Below are 19727 nucleotides of genomic sequence, written 5' to 3'. Positions count from 1 at the left end.
CGCGCGTTATATATGCATAATTCCATTAAAAAAAAAAAAAAAAAAAAAAACGAGAGAAAAAAGACTTGTAGATACAAATACTATGTAGTTGACGCGTTATTTATCGAAATATTAAAAAGCCGCGTGCGATACAATTTATCAATTTATTCATACCTCGCGCGTGTTATAATACGTTTTCGCACAAAGCGCGCGACACACATTCATATACACATAACCAGCACAGATTTATGGAAACAACTGGCGGCGATGGCGTCGAAATAAACAACCGTGTAATAAACCAACTTCATATCGTCAATACGGTAGGATTAAAAGTACGTTTATTAGCGAGAGCGAGAAACACGGCGAGTTACATCGTTGTAAATATTTTCATGCGAGTTGGGTCGCACTAAATATTGTTTATATACATATTTTTTTTCTCTCTCCCCGAGAGAGTCAATTAAACAGCAATATAATTTTCCGTTGCCGCGATTTGTTTACTCCGCCGCGATTAAATGAATCGTTAAACCTGAATTAGCGCGGGAGATAATTGGAATTTGATCGACGAGCGCGATTCACCTGTCGACCTGGGCCGACGATGAAATTTGATGAACTGTACATCGGCCATGGTCGAGAGAGAAAGATGTTCGGCGTAGTGAGGAAAGACGAGGATCTATCTCGGGACTTTTTCGACCTTGCGCCTGCCATCCAAACTCGTGATTTATTACGCGTATCAATCCGGATAGGGTTTACGGAGTGATCTTGTTTAAGGAGAATTACTCCGTCGGGTTAGAGATTTTCCACGTGGCTTTACCCGGCAGCCTGTTTTCTCTCACGTCTACCAGAGACGAGTCAGCGCATTTTCATTCAAGGCGGCGACGTCACATCCCCTTTCGCGTACGAGATTTGAATCATTTCGAATTTGATTTGAGGCGAAGTTTTGATAAAAATAGGTCGATAAGTTTAATCCTGGATTTTTACGACACAATTTTTATCTCTCTGTATGAAAGTCGACGTCTATCTTGGAAATCCATCGTAAAATATGATCGTCCCTTTGCACGCGAGAGAATTATCGCAGAACAATCGAACGGTCAATTTTTTCACTCGTTCGGACTTTGCAAGAACACTGAGAGCAAATTACTTACGGTTTCGTAATAACTGCGCGATATCGTTCTTTATAATAACAATCGCGCTTTGAAAGCGCGAACAATTTCGCACGATTAATCTCTCGCAATAACAGAAGGGAATTCTCTCACCCCTGTAATTTTATACTCGTTACGGCGAATTACGAGAGATGACGCACACTTTTATCACCCAAATATCATTAGCATGCTTTCATAAAATATCCATAATACGTCCGAGGAGCAAGGAGAAAAAAAGGAACCCCGGGAAGGCTTAGTCAGCAGCTTATCCCCACAACTTCTGAAATTACTCGCCCAGATTTGGATAACCGAATCGTAATTCGCGGGCCGCGGCAATATCATCATTTCTCGCAATTCTGGCAATAAAGTCGAGCGCATATACGATCTCCTTCGCAATTAAATTAATCCTTCGTGAGGCGCGTATTATCGCGCTTCGGAAAAAAAAAACAGAGAAAATAAAGACTGTATTATTAATTTTGCTGCATAAGCTCTCGTGGATTACGTCGCAAATATTTTGCCGCCGTGATATATCCAGGTATATTCGAGGCGAATTACCGAATCTTTATTCTCGCTTTATTATCAATTAATGGCTTAATAACGTTACTTTAAGCTGTACATGACAAATTATTCGCGGTCGGTGTCATTCGTACAATCATCTGTCAAAATTGTGAGCGCCTGTCTGGTGCGCGAAAACAAAAAAATTCAATTCTCGGATTTCTAACGAATTGAATCTGACATTTTGCGGATAAATATGCAAATTCGTAATAAAACAATGAGATTCATGCATTTTCAATATTTGACCTCGTATTAAAATTTTACACCGCTTAACTCGCAACGCTCACAATATCATATACATAATCAGGGGAAAAAAGAGGAAATATAGAGAGTTAACTTTATCTATTAAAATGTAAAGCGTCTAAAAACAGTCACAGTGAACGCGAAGAAAAAGAAAGATTCGAAAACCCGGGAAAAAATTTTTTATATATATATCGATACAAAATTATATAGAAACATATAAAATTATACATATAATCGCAAAATTATATACGAGATATGTCCATAGGTACATAATTATAATTATGTATATATAATTATATAAATTGTGTATATATATATATATATATATATAATAAATATTTCTTCATATATATATAAATATTATATATAAAAATAGACATAATTTCACATATAATTTTACGACTATATGTATAATTATACAATTATTTATATATAATTATATATGAAAATTAGTTTCCCGGGAAGACGCGATATTTCGAGAAGAATATCAGCTTTTCGGTATTACTCCGTATTTCTCTACAAACGATCAATGTAAATTAATGTCTATATAGGAGCGCTCTTTCCCTCTTTTCACGCCACATCAAATCTCGCGTAGCATCAGCGAAACAAATCGATTTTACCGAGGACTTTAAGCGCCCCTTAAAGCCAAAATGACAGGCCGATTGCCCGCGCGACGTATATCTCGAATCAGTTTTCTCCCTCTTTCGCGCACCGTCTTTCCTGACCTTCTCGTTTTCTCCACCGCAATGCACCTTCTTCATGCTGGTTCTCACGCTCGAGCTAGTCCTGGGCATCGACGCGGAAAACGGAAAAGGTCGAAAAGCTCTCTCCCACACTGTTTCTAGCCACTCTTCATCTAACGCGCGCGCGTCGCTTTTACGTTCCTTCCTCTCTTCGCGGATGAAATCGCGTTATTATATTGTATATACGTGGGTGAAGCCGTCCGCGGCTGAACCGAATGCCGTCGAAAAGTTCAGTCCCCCGTGTATTCGTGGAAATTATCCAACTTCCGAACGCGTCCAATTATTCCAGATAATTACTAGTTTATCCGAGCGTACGCCGCGACGTATCGTCACTCGGACGAATTAAGTTCCATCCTATTTCGCCGGAATTAATTATCTCGTGAAAAAGGTTAAACCGTAGCCGTCTGCTGCAGAAACTTTTCTCGCGACACGTAAAAAAATAAACGTGATAGAATACAGGTGTAATAGCGTGCTAAAACATTTAGAAAAATGTGTTTCTGCGTTTCTTCGTTTACGATGCTGTTACAATAAAAGTATGTATAACTGATTCAATTCGATCATCGATCGGCGTTCTAAATTTTATCTCGATAAATATATAGTTAAATATATCGTTATATATTATATATATAAATAAATATGATTTGTTTATTTCGCAGCTCGATCTCTCGTATACGCATCAATTTTTCTAATTAGTTATCGGATGTCTCCGTGATTTTCGTGCTACTTAATAAGAGCGTAAAACGGATTATATTATTTACTGCATCGACCGATGTGTGTTTACGCGAGGTTAAATTTGTGAAAATGATGATCAACGTTAAATTGAATTACGAAGCGTGTATAGAAATGCATATATATATATATATATATATATATTTTAGAGTATTTATTTTCCCGGGGTATTTTTTTGCGCGCGATCTTCAGAGCATTAGCGATCGCTTCGTTTCCCATTGTCTCGCATATATTTTCTTAACTTTTCCATCCAATAATCATTTACACGCTCTCGTGACAAAAAATCCCGTACGTTACCCGCGATGGCATCGCGCCAGGTCACATACTGCCGTCTTCTTGTCCCTCCTTTTTCCTTTACTCTCCCTCTGTCCCGAGGTTTTAAATTCCGGCTAATCGATACCCGGAGAAAGCGCACACAAACGTTCGCGATTAATGTCGCGAGAGAATTTTCGCGACCATAACAATAACAACCTATCGATTTGGCCGCGAGTTCGGGCCACCTCTTTTCTCTCTTGGTCGATTCATCGTTTATGAGGCTGCGCGAAACAGACGAAAGTCAGCTCGGAAAATTATCAAGGGTCAGCGAGCCACATTTTACAGGTGACATTTTACGCTCCGAGAGTTTAGAGAGCCAAACCCCAGCTTTTATCCAACCCCTCTTGTTGCTCTTCGTCCTTTCTACGACCCTGTTTTCCGAACGCGCTCTCGCATTGACGATGCGCGCTCGACGCACGACAAAAGGGTGGAATTGCATACACACAACTGCAGCCCTCCGACATTGTCGACACGATTTTCATCCGATGACGCACACTGCGAACTGCGACACGAACCCGCCCGGCGCGATGGCCTACTGGCTAACCGCCATGTAAAACACGGGACCAACTTTTCCTCCCACGAGGATGCTGACCTTTGGACCCCGGCCGGGTTTAATCGCGAGATGAGATCCGTCCGCGACAGCAATTTTCTAGCAACGTCGACCCGAAAGCCTCAAGAGACTCTCGTAGGTATACGCATGATGCCATCAGCCTGATAAATAGTATTTACGTGCCCACGTGGAAAATTCTTAGGGCAACCTTCAAAAATCTCGGGGCCTTTAAAGACTTAAACGTGAACTTCCTATTAGGGATTTTCACATTACTGTCAGATTAGATCCTAGTAAGGTGATATCAGTTTTGAGTAGCTAATTTAATGTATGATCTGATGAATAAGGAAACCAATAAGGGTCCAAGTATCAAGGTCCTGATACTTGACCTTTAATGGAAAAGAGTGACCGATCTTAAAGGGTTCTTATTGAGCTTCCACATTAGGACCCTAACAAAATTAGGAAAAATTAACAGGGGTTCTTATCAAAGCCTTAACACAATTTCCATATTTTCGAGAACCTCATTTCTGAAAATGAATTTTATCGTTGATTTAAATTAAATTGCATAATTACATATTATAATAATCGGATAGAGAATCGGATGGGAATTAAAATATGAAGTACTAAATGCAACAAAGTTATTTAACTTACATTCAATTTTGAGATAAATTGAATTTCATGTTAAAGCTTGGCTCTTGGGATATTGATTCAATTTCGGGGGTCGATCTTAAAGGGTTCTTATTGGGCTTCCATATTAGGACCCTAACAAAATTAGGAAAAATTAACAGGGGCCTTATCAAAGCCTTAAAACAATTTCCATATGGGTACGTGATTCTGCTCTTTCTCTTTGCGTGCGCAAAATCCCCGAAATTCCAATTAAGCAAGTTTTAAATTGTTTTATTTTATTTTTTTTTTTTTTTTAGAAGACACGTATCAAGCCGCCAGCCGGAACGTTAACTTGGCTAAGCGAGATAAAAGCGATAAAACATATCGGTAGGAGCAAACTCTGTCGGAATTAAATTCCCAAACCGCAACGTTGCGGTGGTCAACGCAACGTAGAAAGGGAGATGGCTTTCCTTGTTTAATCGACTTGCAAATAGTTCCTCGCCCTTATTATTCGTTAAATTCTACAGTGACTATTTACATTAATTCCGTGTCACACATATGCTCCCTTGTCGAGTTGTCTATATTCTCTTTCCGCTATCCCACATTACTTTCACGCGCAGAACATGCAAATCGGTTTCTCCCAAATGAGATGGATATAGAATTTACATTCTAAAATGGAACTTACCGTCAATCGACCAATAATATAACCCCCGAAATTGAATCAATATCCCAAGAGCCAAGCTTTAACATAAAATTCAATTTATCTCAAAATTGAATGTAAGTTAAATAACTTTGTTGCATTTAGTACTTCATATTTTAATTCCCATCAGATTCTCTATCCGATTATTATAATATGTAATTATGCAATTTGATTTAAATCAACAATAAAATGAATTTTCAGAAATGAGGTTCTCGAAAAACGAGGTGTACATATATGGAAAAGCGCATCGAGGAGAAAATGTCAACGGTATGAGAGAAGAGAATGGACTGAAATTTTGCAGACGAACTTTGATGCGAAAATTTTATCATCGGGATGGGATAATGGATCGCTTGTCGTTCGAGATAAAAACAAAAAAAAATAAAAAAAAGATCTTTAGATCGGGGATCGCGAGCACATAATATAAAGCTCTAGTCGGTGGGAAAATTCGCTCAGGCAACGGCGAGGATAATTAATCGCCGCTGCAAATGCGATCCGCATGGCACAACATGGTTTATTGTCCGACACGTGAATTAATCGTAATTAGGAAACGAGTACATGCATACACATAAAACATATATAACAACCGTCCGACGATAAATAATACGATATTAATAAATTTACCGTACACGAGAGCTCTATTCATAGACGAGTCTTTTTTTTATCGGTCAGATTAAAATAGAGTTACAATTGCTCTTCATTTATTATTTTGCAAGCTTTAAATCACAATTAATGCTATTTTAAAGCTTTAATCATGTTAAGATAATCGATGCTATAAATTGTTCAAATTAAAAAGTAATTTAAATTTATAAAAATTGATGACAGATAATATTTTTCTTACCGTTGTTTTTTAAGATATCTGTTTTGGAAAGAAATTACCGGATGTAATTAATTATCCCGAATTGACGGCGTGTTTTTGATCAAACTAGAAACGCACCCAGATGTTTATTGCACGAGCTGGTGTTACAACATGTTACGTCAACAAAATGTGACCAAATCAAAGGCCATGTCTGGCACGCATGTTTATGAATAATGTACAATGTGTAATATATAAAAACAGCGTTACAAATCTCATAAATAAATGAAAAAAATTGATAATATGACGCAGATTATTAAACATGAATTCTGATTTAAAAAAAAACGAGAGAAGTAAATCATCGTCCGCTACCGTCCGTTAACGATCGTCATCCGGTGGGCTACACAAAATTCCGAAATATCACCAACAATATTCTCAGCAGGTTCCTTCTTCCCCTATCGATATTTCTTTCTCTCTCCTGTAAAATTGCTAACGACACTATTTCCCGGCTCCCGCAATTTCGCAAAATTTCGGCATTCCGAGAAAAACAACAGTTTTATAAACATTACTCTGTATACCCTTGTGCGAAACAACAAGCTCCGCCGATATGGGACAATCAATTTGCTGCTGCAGCACTGCGGATATTTTTCGATTTCGCTTGTCGACAGGCCGTCCCGTTATTCTCCCGCGACTGGCCAGATTATTTAAGCGTCCGTAAAAATACGAATGAAAGAGCGACGGCGTTGCACGGATTTCACATTTCTGCAGCTAGTTTTGAATTCGATTCTAATTGTAAAAGATGATATTTTTTTTCTAACATTTTTCATCATTCGCTCTATTAAATCTAAAATATTTGTGCTCATAATTTATACTTGCGCTTGTAAATTGTTACGCTATCTTGTGACGTACATACCCTGTTTAGAATATAAAGTAGTATACGCTTGTAATTAGAGCTTGATTAATTGAACGTTATTTAACAACAAATATTGTTAAATAAATGCTTAATTATCAGTCCTGCTAGAGATATTGATAGATAATAGATTCTTGATAAAACAGATCTACGGCTGTAATTAATCAAGCTTTCAATCAACGGGAGATTGAAATAACGTGTAATTATTTCGATCTCTCCCTTTCTCTCTTTCTCTATCTCCAATAATGCTCCGCCTGTAAATTTGTTGACTGCGCCATCGACATCTCTATCTTTAATTTCGATAAATTAACTCCTGTAGTTTCTCTCTCCTCAGCCTTTAGTTTCGTTATTATAAGGGCGAATATATATTAATTAGAACGATCGGGAAAAGTTTTAATTGCCGCGTTCAAGTAGTGGAACATTTGTTCTCTCCCTTTCCTATCCCTTGGTCTACAAAATTCGCCAAGTTGGGCTAACTCGACGACTCGATATAGAGGCGTCGACAATAGCCGATACCGACGTCCACCTAGGCACTTCTCTCATTAACACCGAGTTTTTCTATCGCAAAGAGAAAATTCCGGTAGGATTCAGAGCAACCGCCTGTTATTTGCGGCCGTTACGGAAACTCCGGACTTTATTTCCGCTCTCTGTCGTGTAGTTTCGAAGCGGTTGCGAGAGCATCCAGCAGCAGCGGGACCATTGAAATACGAGCGAGCCCTGGGTGTCTCTGTACTCGAGTACCGGCTGGGAGAACACGACTGCTTTTCCTTTTATCCTCGTATTCTGACGCCGAAACCGCACACGCCGCACGAGAAAAAGAGGAGAGAAAGAAACATTCTTCGGAGAGTTACCCATTGCATTTCGCAAGGCGACGTGCAAGAAACATGGTTAAGGTGCATTTCGGAACGGCGTGGCACCTCGACGATAATGCGCGGAAAAAGTCGCGAACGAATGTGAAAAGACGATCATTGCACGTCGAAAAGATGAATGCCTTTCGAAACGTATATCTGTCTTGACATTTTTGCAATCGACACACATTTAACGCGCAGGGTTAATTGAAAATTTACAAATTTAATATAAAACATTTTTGTTCACAAATTTTATATAATAATTGTATTATAAAATATATATTTAGAATATAAATATAATTATAATAATAAAATATGTATAATATAAAAAATAATATAAAATATATATTTTTTATATAATTATATTTCATTATATATATAATTAGAATTATATCATTATATTTTTGAAAATATAATTCTTACAGTATATTATAGTTTTTCTCAAACGTATGCTTTTTTTCGAGGAGAACTGCGAAAACAAATTAGCACGGAGTCTATCTAATTGTCACGATAAATATCTATAAGTGAGCTAATTTGATATAATGACATGCTTCAAAATGAGATTCTTTGTCATGCGGTCGGTAATATTTCCTCGCATAAGCCAAGTAGCAATTTTTCTTCCACATTACTCGCATTATCCCGAGTCTCGCGTAAACGAGTACCTTTCTTTCCGAAAAGCGTTTCCGCACGAGGGTCGTAGACATTGCAATCGAAGGACAAGAAGAAAGGGCCGACGTGGGAGTTCACACACCAGCTCGGCGACCTAATTTTTTTTCTTCCTTTTTCTTTTCCCCGATTTCGCCGAATCACTTTAGTCGGGACAAAAATCAACCGAGATAAAGTGCGGGTGATAAAACGTATACATATACATAAACACATTTCGAAAATGCGAATTTAATTAAAATACGCGCCTATGATCGGCATGCATGCGCATGCATACCGATCAAATATATATTTACGACGGCCATCAGTTTTATAAAAGAAAAATCGATATTTTAGAGAAAAATGTATCGAAAATATTCCCAAAGGGATATATAAAATTCATTATATTCCGCTTTGACAGAATTTTCGTTTACGCGAGATATTTAATATTATACATTAATTATTTCAAAAAGAAGGCATTAATACCATTCTTTTGGTAACATTATTTACATTCTCGCTACTACAAAGCGAATCTGCGCCTCGAAAATGTTTATATATCGGTGGGTTTTTCAAAATACTTGGCAAAATACGCGCGCGTTCCTATATCAATATTCTACCAACGTATCCTTTCTAGCTCGCGTTTGAAAAACTTTTACGCGTCTTCGCACGTTTATACTTCTCGGCAGCTGTTACGTTATTAATTTTGAGACGTTCGGCACTGAGGAAGGAACACGTACTGCCTGATTTACGAGGGAATTGCAACTCTCGCGCGTTCATGCGCGATCGAGAAAAATATGGAGTCGTAAAAACGCCGCCGCGATTAAACTCGTAAGACTCATCTTTTTGCAATTTTGCATTTAAAAAGTCACGATAAATATCATATATGTATATACAATAGACTTTAATGGATTCGCGAATCACGTATATACAGGATGTCCCAGATCTACCGTATTACACGTTAATGGGAGATTTCTGAAGCGATTCGGAGACGATTTTTCCTCAGCGAAAATGTCCAGGAACCAATAATTTTCGAGTTATAAACGATTGAAAATAAAAGCTTTTTTGTAAAGTAATAAGCCTTGTAAAAATAAATTATTAACAAAACTACACGGAGAGAATTTTCTCTTAGAATTTACCCTGAAAATCATGGTAATCATGGGATAATATGGTGTTGGGAGAATTTTATAAGAGTTGCTCTGATTAATATTTACCACAATAAAAAATATTAATATGTACATAGAAAATTAATCGAGTATATTTTCTATCTTATTGTGGTAGATATTAATATTTTTATTGTGGTAAATATTAATCAGAAAAAATCATAAAATTCTTCCAATACCATATTGTCCCACGATTACCATAATTTTTAGGATAAATTTCAAGAGAAAATTCTCTCTGTGTATTTTTTAATTAATTTCAGGTAAAGCTTACTTTAATAGGATTTTAATTTAAGATTTAGTTACAAAGATACACGATTTCAAAAATTGGGAACATTAAACAAATGATGGCCTTTCTCGACATTTTTACTGAGGAAAAATCGTCTCGAAATCATGTCCTATTAACGCGTGATACGGTAAATCTGGGATACCCTGTAAATTCCTCGAAAACACGACAGTAATCTTCTGCGCAGGAAGAAAATTTACGTTTTAGTAATGGCTTAAATTTATACGAAGGATCTGAAAATCTGTATCAAACGTAAAAAAAAAAATCGAAAGCTATACGCGATCCCATGTGCGAAAAAGGTTAATTCGCTAGGCAAACAATTGCGATAAAAGCACACGCCGTAAATTCAGCGAGAATATGACTCTCGTAAGCGACTAGAGGGATGATTTATTATCCTCGATTTAAATTTCAATCTCTCCGCGAGGATAACGAGCAACGCGGTTTAACCTCTCTGATTGAGCCAATTGATCGGACGAGATCGCGAAACTTCTTTCATCTCTCATCTCACCCTACACCCGCAACATGAGAGGAGCAAAAAAATATCGCGGCTTCCAGAGCGAGGTCGACAATGTCGACGGTCCCCTTTAAAGCTCGAGTTTACGCGAAGAGGATAAAAAAAGGAAAAAAAAAGAAACAAAATATAAGAAGAAGGAAGAAAGACGCCGCGAATCCCGTAGAAATATGGTTGACGCAATCATTTAAAATGTATAGCTCGAGTTTGAAAGTTCTTTCCTCCCGCGAGCTATCGTATCTTCAGAAACAGGATGCGAAAGGCGAGATTCGTCGAATCTGAGCGAAGCTAAAGATTTACCTCACGGGGGATGAATTTAACGCGACGTAATTGCGGTGGAAATATTCGACGACGGCGGTGGTGATTCATCCTGTATTTCCCGCGTGGAATCTCTTGCCAAAGCGGCAAGAGGTAAACCGCATCGACGTCGAGTGGAATAATGTAGGTATGTATGTATCTTTCCCGCCCTATCCGCAAGAATATTCCGTTCTGAACAATGCGCGGGTGAACAACGCGGCATCGCATTCGCGTTCAAGTATAGCTCTACGCGAAGGTTTAATTCGTTTCTCGTTAAATACGTGCCGCACTCTTGTTCGTAATTACAGATTCCTTGACGAATCGCTCGAGTCGTTCTCGACGACGGCTAGATTAGACATTCGCACGATTTTCGTTATGTATAATTGTATACGGGGTGTCCCCGAATTGGCGGAAAAGTTTTTAATGGTAGATTCCTGGTATCATTCGGAGACAATTTTTCCTCGGCAAAAATGTCGAGACACCGCACGAATTTTCGAATTATAAGCAGTTGAAAATAAAGGCTTTTTTGGAAACTTTAGATAGAGTTTGATTTACTAGAATTTTAATATAAGGCTTAGTTATTAAAGATACATAATAAAAACATGCTAAAAATGATGGGTTCCTTCAACATGTTCACTCGTCTCCAAATGGTACCAGGACTCTGCCATTAAAAACTTCCGCCAGTTCTGGGACACCCTATATATATACATACATATATATATGTTTGTAAATTGCAGTTGTATCATTTTAAGGACATTTCGCAGAAATCACGAGAAATTACTCGGTTATTACAATTTCGCGAAATAATGTTCCATCTCATCCTCTTAAGCGTAAATTTTACACGTGCAAATCACGAGTGAAGAATCGCTCTCCTCGTCGTTTGAATCTGTCGCTTATCGTGAGCGCGATAAAGGTCCGAGTGCAAACTCGCGGAGATGCAAAACGCAGCCGTGTTTTTCGTGCTGACCCTTAATAGCGCCCGCGAGAAAGAGAGACGTATGGCGAAAGTTCTAATTGGGCCATATGGCCGTACATGTTAGTCGATTTGTCGAGCTTGTAAAACCGCGACCTACGATCTTGCTCGATCCCCCATCCCCTATTCTCGTCGTTTTATTACCCTGTCGTCCCGCGCATATGGCTGTGGGGAATTTTTTTCTCTCGCATTCAAATTCTCAAAAATATATATCTTAAATAAATAATATACATAATAAATATAAATATATTTTTAAAAATATATAAATATGTATATGCAAGGTGTATCTGAATAAGTGCGAAACATTTTTGGCCGAAAATTAAAGGGGGTTTCTTATATAAACACGCACTCTTATATCCCTCCCGCAAATTTCAGACAAATTAAAAAAACTTGGTGGATATTTTCTGTTTTATTTTTTTAATTTGTTTGAAATTTGAGGAAAAAATTAAAATTAATTTTTACCTGCCTCTTTAGAAAAATGTAACTCCTCAAGGAGGGATATAAGAGTATATAAAAAAACCTCTCATTTTCGACAAAAAAATTTTTTGCACTTGTTTAGATACATCTTGTATTCATACTATCAGAATGTCTATTGAAATTTTGTAAAAAATTCCCTGAGAATTCCCTAATAAAAATAATAATATATAAAATAAAATAATTTATTATAAACGTCTCAAGGAATATTAATTTATTAAATTATTATCTATTAAAAAATTAAACAACTTTCTATGAAATTTATAATTTATAAAGCCAATATTAGACATATGTTTCTTAAGTGCTAAATAAGAATAAAATTAACAAAAGGACAATTTTTTAGAAAATTTCAATCAAATTTCATAATTCCCTGATGTTTCAAGGTTGAACAAAATTCCCCAAATTTTCAAGGTTTTCAAGGGATTTTCCCGGGAATATACAGGCTGGCTGTATTAAATTCCACATTACTCAATATTTAAATTAATTAATAAATGTCGTCATAATTTTCTATCGAGAGAGAAAGAGATGGAGCTGAAATATGTGCTTGTTTCGTAATTTACATAGAGTGTAATACGTAACAGAGTGTTGACACTTTCTACTTAGAGACAGGATCGTAAAATAACTGTTCTAACAAGTCATCAAGGTGGAACAAAGTTATGATTGCGTCGCAGTACTTACGCCATTTCACGATCGCGAAGTTAGTATCCCTCGTACTAAGACCATAATCGAAAGTCGCCACTTTTATGAAGCACCGCGGAAATCTCTTTCGTCTCTCTCGCAGAGAAAGATATTCCCGATACCAACCAAGTGTCACCCGCCTACGTTGAAAACCAGAAGTTCGCGCTTCGGCGCCTCTATCCTCATCTTTTTTCATGCCATCTTTTTATTGCTAATTTCTATTCATGAAATATGCGTTCCTGCCGCAGGTAGGTACGATCAGCGAGAAAAGTCTCTCTTTTTCTCTCTTTCTCTCTCTCTCGTCTCGTTACGTCCTTGTTACGACGCTTTTTCCTTCAGCGAGATGTTTACGAAAGGGCAATAATGCCTTTATTTTCATCGCGCCATTATAACGCGGACTTATAAATCACGTCCCCGCTCGAGACTCCCGTTTCCATCTCTCTGACGACCCTTCGGGACGAGCGTTTTATTAACTTCTGGTAAAGCTGCGAGTATGCCGCGCCGTCTCAGGGAATGCGCCGGAAAAACGACGTAATTCACCAAATTAAACGCTCAGGACTCCTCTTCTCTCTCTGTTTCTCTCGCCGGATAATGGATATTATACACCGGTGAGCACCGTATTCTGCGCTTCTTTCCTCGTCCTTCTCTCGCTCTTTGTCGGCCGGAAACCTCCAGCCACCTACACTTCCATCCGCTTGTTGGACCAAGTTAATTAACGAGCGACAAGCGACTTCGACCAGAAATATCCCGAATTCGGTGACACTATTTCGACCGAGACAATCCGCAATTAGGACAATAATTATAAGCGTCGGTAAACCACGAGAAATTAGAAGGTTTTAATCGAGAAACTCGATGGGAGACGACACGCTGATGAGAGTATCACAATTTGTATAAAATTATATAGACGCGGGAAGGTCGTTTATTTTCCCGTTGAAGTAAACCGTTTGTCAGAAATCGCAATGAATTCCAAGAGAGACACGTTTTACGAGCACTACTCGTCGTATACGGAATATTAAAGGAATGACAGTCATTTCGAAAAATCCTTTCTTGCATTTTAAAAGGCGCTTTTTCTCTCTCTCTTTCTCTTTCCCTCGACGATTAATGTATATATAAACGTGGAACGAGCGAGAAATATTAAACAGATTATTAAAATGCGCGGCAATAATTGATAAGGATAGAGAGACATAATAAACTCGCGAGCTTGTTTAAAAGGACAAGGGCTATTGAATAGGATGGAAAAAGCGCGTTTACACGAGCGCGAACAAGGATTTTCAATAAAGTAACACATTTTCTGGTGTCGAGGGTCGCGAAGAGCACGAAATACATACAAACACACATATCTATATATCCGGATACGTCCATGTCGCGTTCGTAATCCGTTTAGTGACCGGAAAATTACTCGAACGGAAACTAATTAAAGATAGTTATCGGCCGGCTGGCGCAACGAGTGTACGAGATTTGTTAATCGGGAATTAATCTCTCCGGGCGATAAGAGAGAGAGAGAGAGAGAGGAGAGAAGCCGGTTGAAAGTGCCATCGCTGTGTTGAACTCGAACAGGGTTAATCCGGATTAAATTCCTGAGTCCCTCTGCTACCAATAAAACCAGAAAGGGCAAACACACTCCGCGGAATATCTCGGGACAGGTGCATTTCAGCGTGTCCCACGCGTGGATTACGAAACTACCGCAAGATAATAGGGCTTGTATGCTGTGTACACGTGTATACGAGATAAAACCCTTCCCGCATTGACGTTGCGGTGCTTTCTCGACCAAGAAACTTCGTTCGATAATCGTTAGACCATTCGATAAATGTCATCGAACGACGCCTTTATCCTTTCCAAATTTAGGAAATATGTTGTACCGAAATATTCGAATCGATAAGCAAATCATTTCCGGAAACTCGCGTTATATATTTCGAGAAAATAATTTAATATCCTTTTTTCAGGGATTTTTTTTTTATTATATAATATACCATGTGATAGCACATAGTAATTTAAAGATACCTGGACACTTTTATTATTTAGCAATATTTTGTAGAAGATGGGAATTCAAAAATTCTATTAACTATTGTGATGTTATTATTACTATTATGACAGGACAAAATGTAATATTGTGGAGAATGTGAAAAACAGTTTCGACGAAAAGTAAAAGATGCGGAAGAATTAGATTTTAGATGCCGAAAATGTGTTTAAATAACGTTATTTATCCATACAAAAATATTCGCATTTTTCATCTCTCAAAGTTATAATTTTTTTCAAAAATTATATCTTCAAAAAATATATTATTTTACACGGAGAGAATAAATGCTACACAAAGAGAATTCTCTCTTAGAATTTATCCTCAAAATCATAGTAATCATGGGACAATGATATGATATTGAAAGAATTTTATAAGAATTTCTCTGATTAATACTTATCACAATAAAATATTTTTTATTGTGGTAAGCGGTAAATATTAATCAGAAAAACTCTTACCATATTGTCCCACGATTACCATGTGATTTTCAAAGTAAATTCTAAGAGAAAATTCTCTTTGTGTAGCATTATACAGAATGTCTGAATTTTTTGCATGAATAATCAAATTTTTCTCAATATAATAAGAACTTTCATGACTATCAAGCAAAATTTTGCAATGTGAAATTTATATTTCACGATCTTCATTTTTATATATTATTTTATATACATGTATAAGATCAAGATTGAGATATTTATTTCAATTTGTAAAACATTGAAAAAAACTGTTTAATTTAGAATTATTATTTTTATATAACAGATAGTAAAACTAAATCATTTAACACCGCAATTTAAAGTCTATATAAATATATAAATATATCACATAATAAAATTTTATAAAAATGTGCGTCAATTTCTCTTTTTATCAAATATGATCCCCCTAATCGGCTTGATACACGATACCTTCATATCACGCTATTAGGTATTATCCTTCTTTCGCGAACAATTATAGGATCTTTCCTCCTTTGTAAACATCCGCGGCTAAGTAACATGTCCGGTTCGATGAGAGACAGAGGGTTGCAAGTCGCAAACAATACTGCGATCATCACGAAACGCTATACGTACGTTGACGAAATTCGACTTAAAATCCGGGTATTCGAATCTAGGGACACAAGAGGTCCATTATCGTCCGAAAGGACAGAGAGGGATCGAAAAAAAGACAAACAATGGAGGAGATCAAGCGTCTGAAAATGTCGCCGACACTTTCTCGTCGCGGACGTGCGGCCTTTTATGGAGGCCCGGGCTTCGTGTTTTTGCTCGTGTAATTAAACGCCAGGACACGGTACAATGACGGACACGACAAAGGCGAAGGCATTTCCCCGAAAGATGATTTGTTCGTTCAACGGCACAATAGATGTTACGTGTCGGACATTTACTTATTGTGGAGCGACGCGGACGAGCTCCCTATCATGAGGGTTTTTTTATCAAACTTATTTTATCGAAAATTCTTTGCATACGCGATTGTGGAAAAAATTAATGACGAAATTTAGCTTATATTTAATTAGATGTCTTCTATATACAGGGTATATCTAAATAAGTGCAACAAATTTTAGGAGATAATTCTTTGTCGAAAATTAAGGGAGGTTTCTTATATAAACATAATATACTCTTATATCCCTCTCTTTAAAGTTATATCTTTCCTATTTTTCTAAAGAAATAGGTAAAAATTAAGTTTTTATATTTTTTAATACTAATAAATATCCTTTTTATTAGTAGAAAATATCCACCAAGTTTCATTTTTTAAATTTAACTGAAAAAAAGTGTAACTCCTCAAAAAGGGATGTACAGAAACCCCCCTTAATTTTCGACAAAGGATTATCTCCTAAAATTGTTCACACTTATTTAGATACACCCTGTATAACCCACATAGTTTATAATCGGAATATTGATAGCGCAAATATTTGATAACATAATATTTCTTTGGGCGTGTATAAACTGTATGCGACCACGAGAGAGATTGCATTTGGTTTTTTGGTGCAAAAGAAAATATGCTTTCGTTCAAGAGGTTCGAAGGAGCAAGATATAAAGAGACGATAGGGTACTTACCTTTAAGAGCCACTGTGAGGGCGCGTAACCTTCCCGTCATCGCCGCGAGCTGTGTCTTGTGCTTTATGGAGTCGGCGTCGGCCTGCTCGGTGAGAGTACGCTGCAGCAACCTTTGCGTTTCCTGCTCTTTGACCGAAAGTGCCTCTCGAAGATGATCGGCGTGTATCTCCGACTGCAATTTCAGCTGCCGCCGCATCTCGTCGTCCAGTTTCTTCTGCTCCGCCAGCAGCTGAAACACGAGGATGAATGTCGCTCGTAAACATGAACAACGCATTTCGTTCTCGCATTTTACGTTTTATTTCTTTTTTTTTTGTCAAAATAATCAGAAAACGAAAAAATACGGTTTTGTATACATATATATGTATAAATATAATAGAAACGAGAGAGAAATATATTTTTCTAAGTAAAAGTTTTATTCTAAGAACGCCGTCAATTTTTTTAAGATTTTTCCACCTCCGCTGATAAATGTTATCATGTTGATTTATATACATTAGTTAACTTTTATCTCGTTTATTAAATTTAAGCATGACTTGTGACTTATAAATTTATAACACATCGCGTCTTTTTCCTTCAGTTCTTTTCACGGAGATAGGAGGAAATAAACGTCACCCGGAGGATAAGGCAAAGTCTCCGGAGACTAGATAACACGATGCATATCAGTGCTTTAAAGTCTAAGATAGCTGTCTGTCGACAGCTTGGTGACACATTATTGCAAAGTACAAAAAAGTGCACCAAGTCATCTCGGGGCGTTCCGAGAATCTCACAAAATGACAAAAAGTATATATTTCTTCGTGGTTTGCACGTGGCTCTTTGTCCGCAAACAGACAAGAGAGACGGAAAGAATGCCCTTATTTTTACAATATACACTATATCACAAAAGAAATGTACAAGGTATCCTAAATTAGAGAGAAATTCTTAATCGAGAAAAAGAGAAAGAGAATCGATTTTAGCAAAACTTTTCCATTTCATATTCTTCGCAATTTTAAGTGTGTACAGATTAATATATAATTTTGTATAGATTGTGTTATAAATTTTATTTTAAATATATCTTGATAAAATTATATAGCAATTCATCTAGATACTTCAGATAATATTGTAGTTTAAACCGCTTATGTAAACACAGTTATAAAAAAATATAAATTATAAAAGAAATATAAAAATATATTCATACTTTTATTTATAAGTTTTAAGCACTGCTTATTGTTAGTTCTACTACTTAAGTATTTTTATGCGCTATGACCCTCAACCAAATTAACTGACTATTATTCTAGATAATTTAGCAAAATCGATACTCTTTTCCATCTAACATAAGATGCAGATATATTATAGATAATGCATATTTTTATTATCTATATAAAGATAAGAAGACGCGAAAAAATTTCATCTGGATGATCATATCTATATAATTTTATTGAGATAGCAGCAAACACTGTTGACAAGTTTGATAAAAAAATCAAGATGCAAAATTTAATTACCGATGTATAAGAAGAGAGCTTTCGTCCCGCAAACATTAGGTACCACCCTCAAAAGGCGATAATGCCGTTCAAGGTACACAAGCCTCGAGGCATTAGCCTAATGAGACTTTGATGAATTATCCACACTTAAGACATCACACCCGGAGAACCGCCCTCAATGGGTAGCGATCCACGCCAGGAAAATCTGGCTCGTCCCTATTTCTCGCGTCCTCTGTTTCCCGTCTGACGATCTCGATCGACCTCACTCTGGGACTCTCGGCTCCTCTTACCTCACCCTGACCGACACGTCGTGTTTCAAGCAACGTCTCCGTGTTCCGTGGACATGCATCGGCCCGTCATCGCCGTCGGAACTCCATGTACCCGTGTCAATAATTAACGCCCGGCTGACCCGACAACTCGACCGACCCGTTTGACTCAAGGATGCACAAGAGGGATCTCTCTCGCTATCGTTGCCACACGAGACGTGGGTCTTCCAGATCGTAACTTATCAGTTACCCCGTTGTCTACGAGAACGGCAAATGGATAGGTTGAGATATATAGTTAATAATATCGATTGCCGATATAAAACCGAAGACGAAGGGGAAGCAAAAGGGGTTGGAAGAGATGCCGTTACAAAATATGATGCGGAATCCAGAACAAGAAGAAAAACAACTCGCGATCTCTTAAAATAGCGATGCATTTTTCACGTTGTTGTGCAACAATCGATGTGCCGCGATGACAGCGACGTTAAAAGAGGAAGAAAAAAATGTTATTATATAATAAAATAATATAAAGACGAATAAAACAGAGGAGGCAGAGAGGACTATTATTTCATCCGAGCGAAGTTTAAGCTCCGCGTTCCAACGCGTCGCTCCATATAACCCATTTTTCAAAAAAAAAAAAAAAAAAAAAGAAAAAGAAAAAGAGAAAAAACCAAAGCACTTCACTAACACCGGTCGCATACCGCAATTGCGCCAAGCCGGATTAATTAAATGCGGTAGAAGAAAAACGCGCGTGCCGCTTATATTCGCCAATTCATGCGAAAATCGTTTTGCTCGCAACAAACATCGCGACAGATGTTTTTATATCCTC

At 37.3% G+C, this 19727-nt stretch overlaps 1 protein-coding gene across 3 annotated transcripts in view; it reads right to left on the bottom strand.

Annotated features, from left to right (window-relative positions):
* Positions 1-19727, bottom strand: part of Mitofilin (inner membrane mitochondrial protein mitofilin) — a 41598-nt gene that overhangs the window by 12400 nt on the left and 9471 nt on the right. For all 3 annotated transcript variants that reach the window (XM_085488631.1, XM_085488629.1, XM_085488630.1), the window contains one exon: positions 17182-17410. In XM_085488631.1, coding sequence (XP_085344757.1) covers positions 17182-17410 — 229 coding nt within the window. The remainder of the gene's footprint in view (positions 1-17181; positions 17411-19727) is intronic.

The sequence above is a fragment of the Nylanderia fulva genome, unplaced genomic scaffold, assembly GCF_048542155.1.
Source record: "Nylanderia fulva isolate GAGA-0341 unplaced genomic scaffold, ASM4854215v1 Scaffold7, whole genome shotgun sequence".
Classification (NCBI taxonomy): Eukaryota; Metazoa; Arthropoda; class Insecta; order Hymenoptera; family Formicidae; genus Nylanderia; species Nylanderia fulva.
This window is presented reverse-complemented; position numbering and strand designations above follow the sequence as displayed.